The sequence below is a fragment of the Eurytemora carolleeae genome, unplaced genomic scaffold (assembly GCF_000591075.1).
Source record: "Eurytemora carolleeae unplaced genomic scaffold, Eaff_2.0 scaffold781, whole genome shotgun sequence".
Classification (NCBI taxonomy): domain Eukaryota; kingdom Metazoa; phylum Arthropoda; class Copepoda; order Calanoida; family Temoridae; genus Eurytemora; species Eurytemora carolleeae.
In genome coordinates this window covers 120,708-132,234 of record NW_019396686.1, presented here as the reverse complement: position 1 = coordinate 132,234, position 11,527 = coordinate 120,708, and the positions used below count along the sequence as shown (strand labels likewise).

The 11,527-nt window shown below is 32.4% G+C and overlaps 1 protein-coding gene across 1 annotated transcript in view; it reads left to right on the top strand.

Moving 5' to 3' along the window:
* The first annotated feature begins 6,536 nt into the window (after positions 1-6,536).
* The window catches only part of LOC111707381 (uncharacterized), a 24,178-nt gene continuing 19,187 nt past the window's right edge, over positions 6,537-11,527 (top strand). The window contains exon 1 of the mRNA XM_023480482.1: positions 6,537-6,755. Within this exon, the coding sequence (XP_023336250.1) occupies positions 6,557-6,755 (199 nt within the window). The 5' untranslated portion in view covers positions 6,537-6,556. The remainder of the gene's footprint in view (positions 6,756-11,527) is intronic.

Here is an 11,527-nt window from a genome sequence, read left to right as displayed (position 1 = left end):
CTATACTATTTGGTAAACCTAGACCTATACATTCTAAAATGTAACAAGTTTGTTTTTAGTTTAAGTTTGAAAGGTGTAATTGGCAAAATACTGCTCAAATTTTTGCGTAAAACCTTTCTCATCTTAGTTTGCAGTGTCCAGTCGAAGGTGTCAAGGGTAGATGGAGATTCACTTGAAATTTCGTGTATAGCCCCTTTAAATAAAATAAAATGTAAATATGAGAAGACTTCCTTTAAGATAAATAAAATGTAAAACCAAGTTATTGTGTTATATTGTTTGTGTTTAAGATAAATAAAACGTATAACCAAGTTATTGTGTTATATTGTTTGTGTTTAAAATAAATAAAATGTAAAACCAAGTTATTGTGTTATATTGTTTGTGTTTAAGATAAATTAAGTTATTGTGTTATATTGTTTGTGTTAAAGATAAATAAAATGTAAAACCAAGTTATTGTGTTATATTGTCTGTGTTTAAGATAAATAAAATGTATAACCAAGTTATTGTGTTATATTGTTTGTGTTTAAGTCTGAACTGAAGGAATATTTGCCGATTGAAAGGATTGAAAAAAAACCCGATAAAAACAAATCAAGAAAAATATTTTATTTGACTCGTTATTACTGTTTTGCAAGCCTGAACATCGGGGGATATTCTATAAAAATGGAGCATTTTTTAAGTAAGGGACAATTTCGATACAAAAGGTTAAATAAATTGATAAAAAACGTCTAGGCATGGGGTTGAAACATAACTTTGATTTTATTTCTGCAAAAAGTGGTAATAACGCAAGACAACTATAAAACTAATATGTTGTAAGCTTCGATAATAAAAAGATATGTTCTATTTATTTTTTTTATTTATCTCCGATCACATTTGTCAAATAATGCCCCCTGCTGCCATTTTTAAGTTATACAGTTTTATCTGTTTTAAATAGAACAAAAATGTAAAAAACATTTGTTCAGTTGTTCGATCGTTTTGGCACTTTTTAATCAAAATGTTTTTGAAATTTTAGATATCTAATATTTTGAGATACCCTGTGCAGTAAGTAGAGTTAAAGTGCCTTTGTATTAGAGCTGATCACGTGGTAATTTTAATCTTTATACTTGACAGTTATAATAACAACGACAAGGGCAATTTTACAGCCCCCTCCCTTGCCCATCCTCCCGACCATTAATAGATAGAAATAGCCCAACCAAGGAGTATGAAATAGACGATAGATACAACTGATGCGGCCCGCCCTACCATATGATATACATGCTTTGCAGACGGTACTCCATTTGTTTAAGAAATATTTAGAATAGGTTATTGTATACGTGGTAATTGTACATAAGACAAATATTTCTTATTCAAATGAAGTACCGTCTGCAAAGCATGTATAATTGTTAAATAAATTAGTTAGTGTTAATTGTTAAATAAAGGTATTTTTAACTGAAGAACCTAGTAGAACAATAGTTCGTAAATATTTCTAAAATTCTGAAATAACAAAGAAAATATTTTTTTTATTCATTTTCGTTCCGTTCTTTTACGGAACTTTGTCCAGCCCTACTCTGCTTGTACACTTTAATCGATTCCTCCATGTTTCATCTTCCCTGGCAGCTGGTGTTTCTCAACCTATTGTTTGAACACTGTTTACACGGGGAATTATTAGAATCGAAAAACAACAAAATTATATTTTAAATCATTTTAATTTGAAATCTATAAAATGTATTTTTAGGCGACGAAACTGCTGAAGCGATCAGCACCATTTTTTGTTGAACCTCACAAATGCTCGATTTACAACGGTACCCTTGAAACCATTATCTGATAAAAAATGTGAAATATCTTTTAGTTTAAAAGTATTAAGTTCTGATAATTCCTATGTTCTTTCCTGCAGTAGAAAAGCGCAAGTCACTTTTTAAGAGAAACCACGATTGATAACAACTTAGTTTTTTCAAAATTAAAAAACTTCGATATATTCATTCATACTTGACCAGACAAAGCTTGTAAGGTTAAAATTGTGAATCGAGTATTGCATATTTGCATGAAGGGTTACTTGAAATTACGCTTACAGTCCCTTTAACAGGCTAGGGATGAAACCCGGAAGGCCTTGTAAAAGGACTTAGACTATGTAAAATACATTATCATAACCCAATGTTTTATCTACTAGCTCATGATAAAAGAGATTTATACCTATAATTTTAATAGTAAGAAAGCTAGTGAGGTTTTAAAACATTGCAAAAATTACGCTTGAAAAATTAGAAATAATTTGAATAATGTTTTGACAAGAATTGACATGTGAGTGTGACTTATATTCATATATTCATTTTCTAAAGTTTTTTTTACTGTTTTTTATAACTAGTTTTATATATTTCAATGTATAGCCTAAAAAATGAAATGGGGATTGCCTTTTCTTGAAACATTGACCTTTTTTTTTCACCCAACCCTCTACTTAATGTGCTCTAAATATTGGTGAAAAAATAACCTGCTTTTCCTACAAAGTCAAGCAGTCTCAGTTTCATTTGCCATAATTACACTTGCCATAATACCTTTGCCATAAGTAACACTTGCCATAAGTCACACTTGCCATAAGTTACACTTGCTATAATGGTTACACTTGCCATAATTACACTTGCTATAATTACTTTTGTCATAATTTCTAATTTAAAAAAAAAGATATAAATCTTTCTTTTTTATTGCAAATGCGGATTTTCCCATGAAAATTCTTAACTTTAGTTTTCTCATTGTTTTAAAACAGAACAGTTGACACAAGTTCAGCTCCATATTTTCTCACAATGGAGGACCCCTTGGTGACCCTTGAGACCACAAGTAAGGGTAAATCAATGGTTCGAGACAGCAACAACTACACCTATGTAGCCAATGTAAAGAAGTGAAATATTGGAAATGTTCGGTTAAAATGTGCTCAGCTACAATTCGAACTGTCTTTGAATTAGATTTGTAATTTGTATTTAATTTGTAATCAAAATATATATATATGTTAGTTAATTCTAACCAAATTTAATTTTGATTATGGCAAGTGTAATCATAGCAAGTGTAATTATGGCAGGTGTAACCATTATGGCAAGTGTAACTTATGGCAAGTGTTACTTATGGCAAATGTATTATGGCAAATGTAATTATGGCAAAAGTATTTATGGCAAAAGTATTATGGCAAATGAAACTGAGCCGTCAAGAAGTTATAACGGGCTAGAGTAGGGCGGGGGGGGGGGGGGGGACAAGCTCAAACACCCATTCCAGCTTATTTAGGGTTAAGGAAAATGTAAATTAAAAGCGCGAGCATGTCAACACGGTATTTAATCTGACAGTTAAATCCCTAAAGGTTACAGTTTCGCTAAATCTGTTCTCAAGGTTCTAGAGAAAACGTGCTCTCCACCTAGATGATATTTGAGCTCAGTCATTTCTAATTACACGTACTTATACCAGGCTTAACTCCTCCAGACAATTAGGACACTTCAGATAGAGGGGGAACTGTAATGCTAGTTCAGGGTTATACAGTATTCTATGAGGTTTTTTACTTAAAGAGACTTTACGTATAGTTACAAGTGTCCCAAAAGGAATTGAGTCTTTGCTGCAAACTCCATGGTTTACCAACCCCTATATGCGTAGAAAGAAGAAGAATGTTTTTTTAATACTAATACTAATTTTACGAATGACAGGTGTTTAAACATTTTGGGAAAATGAAATGGTTAGAATAATCTGAAATTGTAAACATAATTAAAACATTCTATTCTATAGATTAATAACAATACAGATAGAACACTAGATGTTGTCTTTTCAACATTTAGGGGGTTTTCGTTGACAACAACCCTGTGGCAGAGGCCCAAAGGAGTTACGCGCATGCTTTCTCTCTTTCCTTGCAATTCAACGCTGCCTACGCGGAAATCCTTTAGGCTTCTGCCTCAAGGTTATTGTGAACGAAAAACCTCTTAAATCTTGAAAAGACGACATGTAGTGTTCTATCTGTATTGTTATTAATCTTTCTTCTATTCGAACGAAGCTCATTTTTTTCGAAGACAGAACTTGAAAAAAGTTCTGATCGATTCATAACTTAATCATGGTCTTTGATTATTTATCATCATGTTTTAAAAAAAATAAAAATGTAGAAATAAATACAAGAGAGTGTATTTTATTGAATTTTTCTCTGAAAACATTTATTAAATAAACTTTTATGAATTGGTATTTTGCCGCTAAACTAAAGTTCTAAAAAGTGCTACAAACAAAAAATAGGATAAAATTTGACCTTTCTAAAGCTATTGAGAATAAAAAAGTTTCGAAATTCGACTTTGTTTTCAAATCAATTTTATTTTCTCTTCCCTGGGCCTAAACTCAATTTAAAGGAGCTACAAGATCACAATGTCATTTCAGCTATTCTCATAAATTTGACATTTTTTGTAGCTTTCTAAATTAATTTATCTATAACAAAAATTGTTATAGATAAATATATATTTCAGCTTAAAAATTAGGACGTAAAAATTTAAATTTGTGCAAATTTTTTTTATTTTTATCGCAGGAAAACCCATTTTACGCATAATTCCAAATACCAACTAATAAATAACCAATCTTTATAAACAATAGAACTTGTTCTAGACTTATTTTAAGAAGATATATATTCTCTGCATCTATTGCATCGAGAACATCTGAATTCCTGAGCTATTTCTACTTGAATAAATAGATGTGTGCATGCAGAGATTTAAAATGGATACATATACGAAAAGAAACTAGCATGACTTCTTAAAGGGAATGTAAGCATGATTTTAAATGACAATTCCTGCAATGATGGCCAGATTCACAACGGTACCTTTGAAACATCTGATCAAAAACATGGACGCTATTGTTTAATTCTTTTTGCAGAGAAACAATACTTGAAAATAATCTGCTTTTAAAACTGTAAACATTCATACTTGATCAGACAAAGATTGAACGGGTACCGTTGTGAATTGGGCATTGTCATCTCTGCACATGGACAGTAGTTTTACAGTCACGGGCAGCTATAGTACATTTAAATTTCCGAGCCGGGTCAACCTTTCCGGTCCCAGTTTGTACTGTAACTAGCTCTATGGACAGGACTAGCTGGTGCAACAAGGTGCGTGCAGTGCCTATACACTGAAAAAAATACTCTAATTCTATTAGCCCTATACGATCAATTAATGTGCTATCACTGGAATAATGTTTTTTATCTTTAATCATCAAGTTTTCAAAAATTTTATTTTTTATTCCAATTTTTGATACCCTTTAAAGGCAAATTCATTGTGTTTTCTTTTTTTATTTAAACAATTATTGCGCAAAAAAACATTAAAATATTTGAAACACAAAATATGCAATACAATAACTATAACAAACTTACATTTACTTAATGAAAATTGGTTCGAAAGTAAAGACTCGCTGACATCAATAAATTTGATTCTTCAGACTTAGTATTAGTAAACAATAAGCGACTTTACAGCCGAATTTAAAATCCTAGAGAAAATGTCAAAAAGTAAAATTTTTTAAATATTTTTTTTATATTATGAAGATAAAGATTGTAAACAACAACACAAAGGATAAACAGACATTGGTGCATCTCTGCGTTAGATGAAGATTCACCGTATACTAACGCATGTTTGTTTACATTAGATCGGCTGCCTTTATTATTGTTGTTACGCAAAAACTAGTTCTCCAGCAGGCCAAATACGTCACAGCAAAGTGCACGGAAACCCTATTGCACCCGTCCTTGTATTCAATTCTCCTTGCCATATTCTATACTGAGAGCGTACTGCATATTTGTTTATTATAAGAAGATTCTTAACCTAGCCCATAGTATATCATTATTAGTAAACAGTTGCAAGTGCAGTACAGTACAGCTAACTGAGCACACAGGTAGAGAACTATAGTAAACAGTTGTAAATGTACAGTACAGCTAACTGAGCACACAGGTAGAGAACTACCATCCCCCTGATTCAAACATTGTTTTGAAACCTACATTTCTTGGTAACGGGGAACTCCCTCTTTAATAATGATTGATGCTGAATTCCTTTAATCATTGATTGATGTAAACGTTATGTTGACAAGATCGGCCTGGATGGGGGGGGGGAGGGGAATACCCCATAGTTTTAGGATTGCTCCCATTTTTACAACGAGCTAAAAAAAATTAGTTTTTGTTCAAATATATTTACTGTATACTTTGGATTTATATTTATATTTTCTTAAAGGTCAAATTCCTTTGAAACTTGAAAGATAACAATGTGAAAGCTGTGGAGAATCTCTTTTAAAAGGATAAATTTGATGACGCAACAAAATATGAAAACATCAAAATAAATTTGAGGGTGGGGGAGGGTTTTAGGATTTTTTATCACTATTTTAAACCTTGTTGTTAAAAATATTATTTCAATGGCAATGTGCAAAGGATGTGATGGGGGGGGGGGGAAATGTCATGATAAAGATTTGTTTATTATTGCGTATTTTAATGATGACTTTTAGAGGGAATTTTGATTTGCGTAATTTCAAGAATCCCGTTCTAAGAAAATGGGAAAATATGACGCCCCTGTAAATTGTTATCATCAATTACTAATTATTTAAACTGTTTAGAATGGTGTTAAAACGCAGAGAGGAGCACAGCAATAGGCTAATAACAACCCACTACAACTATAACAACAACAACAGCAGTGGGGGGACAAGGAGAATGACCAAACCAAATGTTTCCAACAGCAACAGCAGTTCTCCAACAGCACATCCTTCCAGGAATAGTTCTCCAACAACTACAATGAGTGAGATATCAACTGATTCAGGTGAAAGAAAAAAATAATATCCCCCCAATTCCGGTTAGGAAGGGGGAGGTTCATATGGGGGGAGGGGGGTAAGCAATTTACAGGTGTAACAGCTGGTTGATAACTCATCTTTTTTCAACAATTATATTTGTATATGCAGACACAATGAACAATAGGAGATGCTCAAATGTATGAAACATTACTTGCCCGCCTTTGTGACTCCGTAGCTCCTCTAGCTTTGATTTTACGAACAAGTACAGTGATAACCAGAAAACTCTGGAATAGGAAGTTGACTTTTAGACTCAAGATATCACATTAACTAGTCCAATGAACATGAGACAGAACGATTGTGAAATGTAAACAGACCCATTTAATTTACTAGTAAAGCTATTTGCTTTGTAACAGCATCAAATGCACTTCAGTATTGCATTAATGTCGTCTTCCTATTCTACAGTTTTCTGGCTATCACTGTATGAGAAAACCAAAATTGATTACAAAAATTAAAAACATTTTAACAATTCTCAATAGAGCTGCTCAATAAGAAGGGATATGATTAAAAACAGATTTCAATCTTACTTTAGTTTGACGTGTTATGGCTCTATCTATAATATACTTTAGTTTGACGTGTTATGGATCTATCCATAATATACTTTAGTTTGACATACTATGGCTCTATCCATAATTTACTTTAGTTTGACGTGTTATGGCTCTATCTATAATATACTTTAGTTTGGCGTAATATGGCTCTATCCATAATATACTTTAGTTTGGCGTGTTATGGCTCTATCCATAATATACTTTAGTTTGACGTGTTATGGCTCTATCCATAATTTACTTTAGTTTGACATGCTATGGCTCTATCCATAATTTACTCTAGTTTGACGTGTTATGGCTTTATCCATAATTTACTTTAGTTTAACGTGTTATGGCTCTATCCATAATTTACTTTAGTTTGACGTGTTATGGCTCTATCCATAATATACTTTAGTTTGACGTGTTATAGCTCTATCCATAATTTACTTTAGTTTGACGTGTTATGGCTCTATCCATAATTTACTTTAGTTTGACGTGTTATGGCTCTATCCATAATTTACTTTAGTTTGAAGTGTTATGGCTTTATCCATAATTTACTTTAGTTTGACGTGTTAGGGCTATATCCATAATATACTTTAGTTTGACGTGTTATGGCTCTATCCATAATATACTTTAGTTTGACGTGTTGGCTCTATCCATAATTTAGTTATTCAAGACAAAAAAATTAAAATATATCAATAGAATGTAAATAGTCCAAAATGAACTTATAGACACAAACAGAAAGATATCGTAGATATATAAAGATGAATAGATAGGTAGATAGATATACATATACATATGTAGATATATAGATACAGGTTACCCTCAAAGGATGAGACTGTAAAGAAGGACTCACAAAACTAAAAATATAATGACTTAAAGCTGGAATTTTAGTTTCTGCATTCAATTTAGTATTTTCAATGGTTTACTTAATGATTAAGTATAAAAAGAAGCCAGTTTTTGCCTACAAGGAACCATGAATGAAATAAAACGGACTGAACAAATTCTGTGCAATCGTCTTTGCAATCTCATCCTTTGTGGGTGACCCTGTAGATAGATAGATAGAATGAGACGGATTGCGTCCAGATCTCCGAGTTTCCCCCCAGTAAGAGTGCAAACGTTATCTGTATCAGATGTTTCACTTTCCCTCACAATTAGTACTCTACTCCTAGCAGTCTAATTCTCTAGATGGGATTATATAACAGTACAGTGAACTCCATTAAAGAAACTGTAAGCGTAATTTTCAAGTGACTCTCAATGCAAGTATGGCCATGCCTGATTCACAACGGTACCCCCTAAAACTTTATCTGATCGGTAATGTGGCATGGTTCATTTTTCTAGACTTAAAACTGCTTAATTCTGATAATTTCTTATTGTTTTCCTGCAGGAGGAACGTGCAAATCCCTTTTGGAGAGAAACCACAATTGAATATAATTAGTTTTCAAAATTATACATATTGATGTCTTACTCATACTTGATTAGACAATGCTTATAGGGGTACCATTGGGAATCGGGCATTGCCATCATTGAACGAAGGGACAATTATACATCTGTTAATTCAATCTAGAAGTAATTTGTTAATGCATTCTTTTGTGATCTATTTGGTAAACTAAGTTTTTTTTGTTAATTTACGTCAAGAAAAAAATTAAATTTATGAAAATACGTATTGAATCACAAATAATTCAAGTTGAATCACAAATAATGCAAGTTGAACCATCGATTCAAAGTTAAAGATTACGGAAGGATTTGAATCGGTGATTTAAAAGAGAACCAACCGGCAGTAGGAAGTTCAAATTCATTAAATTCGGTCCTTGTTGAATTAACATCACAAAAAAATTTGATAAATTTTTTCGTCAGACAATTTATGGAACTAATTTCAGCAAGATTTAATACCGTGTCTTCTGGTTTTGGGTCTCGGGCAGGGCTGATGGCTAGCTGGTCAAAGTAAAACTGTTTCAAAAATCATTTTTAAAAATTTCAAAAATCCTCTAATTTAACGAAAAAGGGGCCAATCTTTTCTTGTGCACAGGGGGTTAAAAATAAGCATAAAGTAAGTTACTTTAAACTCGTATTTAATGTGACTGGTTAGAAAAATAAAATTGTGAATTGTGAATATTCATATGATTTCTATTCTCGACATTAGTGAAATCTATCAGCTGTTCATATTGTGTAATAGATATTAAATAACCTAGCTTCACATCTAACTGATTTCAGAAAAAAGACGCAGAACTAATTCACTCTTCACTCAGGTGCAGATATATCATTCTTCAAATAATTATAGTTTCAACATCGAAATTTGTTATGCTTTGTTCAGTTCTGTTCAGTTCTGTTCAGTTCTGTTTAGTTCTGTTCAGTTCTGATCAGTTCTGTTCAGTTCTGTTCAGTTCTGTTAAGTTCTGTTCAAATCTGTTCAGTTCTGTTCAGTTCTGTTCTCTTCTGTTCAGTTCTGTTCAGTTCTGTTTAGTTCTGTTTAGTTCTGTTCAGTTCTGTTCAGTTCAGTTCTGTTCAGTTCTGTTCAGTTCTGTTCAGTTCTGTTCAGTTCTGTTCAGTTCTGTTTAGTTCTGTTCAGTTCTGTTAGTTCTGTTTAGTTCTGTTCAGTTTCTTCTATTTATATTCAATTGCCTTTTGGTCTGAGATTCGAAAATTTTTAAATTATGGAGTTTTTTTCACAAAATAAATAAGAAAACGAAAAATATAGAACAAGTTGGTATCGAAAGTACAAATTTCTAGGGGGTTGCCCAGTGGTTATCAATGAATCCCAATGTATTTTTTGTCATATCAATCTAACAAGGATAGAAGGACAAAAAATACTAAAATATCTAATTTGATTTATTTAATGATGTAATGTAAACACACAATACAATACAAGTGCAATATCATTTATTTAAGCGAAGTATAATAATAGTAATAAAGGTTGTTTGCTCTATTCTTCTATATGTGTGTAAGTATATATGTTGAAATCTGAGCAAGCTTTATATTAGAACAGAAGTTGGTGACTCTTTCTTGGCTTTAAATCTAATAGATTCGCAACACTACCATTTTCATTTTTATTTAAACACAAAAGGAAGATATCGTCGTGTTGAACTCTTCAGATGTTCTTTTTTGTTTCTGTTGCATCCGTTTACAATTAATAATGATCAATACTTATATAGAAAAAACAAAAGTATTTTAGCCATTTAGTTAAGACGATAAACAGCGAGTTTATAGTATACAGAGTGATGATGTACGCTCAACGATCTATTGTATAGAGTGATGATGTGCGCTAATCCTTTACTGTTTGTACAAACACAGGCCGCCTACTCCACTTATTTACTGCGGAAGTGCACTGTATACATATTTGATGGTTGTACAATGTACATATATGCTTAGGCCATAATCGCCTTACATATTTTATCAGTAAATCGTCTTAATTGTACAATTAAGCCTAATAGCGGGGCAGATACGTTGGTAAGCGATAATATCAATATGATAAAGACGGCTGTTTTATTTGTTTTAATTGTTAACAAGCTTTTTCGAATTACAAAGTTACAATTGTAGTCAAAGAGAAGCTTTTTAAGTTGACAGCTTCTCTTTGTTGCCACATTTTTGTGTATCCATGCTGTATAAAAGCTTGGTATAAATCAAAAATCATTTCAGAAGTCGTCTTCATTATGTTGATATCATCACTTACCACTGTAGTTAGCTACCAGCCCCGATAAAAGGGAACCAATGTGAATCTGAAATGCAACTTTTCAAAAATAAAAACTATAGAGATTCCTTTACTGGTTTTGAATTTAACAGTGCCATAAACAAATTTCAACATTAGTATCACGATACAATCCAGTTCATTTCATGTACCGGGCCGAATTTCAACCAGCCTGGGCAAGCAGTACAGTACTGTACAAATATACAATCCAGTTAATTTCATGTACCGGGCCGAATTTCAACCAGCCAGGGCAAGCATGTACAGTACAAATAAAGACAATATGTGACAATATGGCCGGGACTGACCGCCAAATGAATGATCCCAATATATTGAAATCTATGAGGTTATTTAAAAAAACTAATTCTGAAAACGTATCCACCCCCAAAGAAGGAGTTTTGAACGTCGAATTTGCGCTCAAACTCAGGATTTACAGATCTTTAAAAAGTTTAATATGTCTCAAATGAATCCGAAAGAAGTTTTCCACACCACTGCATACTCAGTTCAACTACCTTACATAGCCGGTCACTCCCTTTAA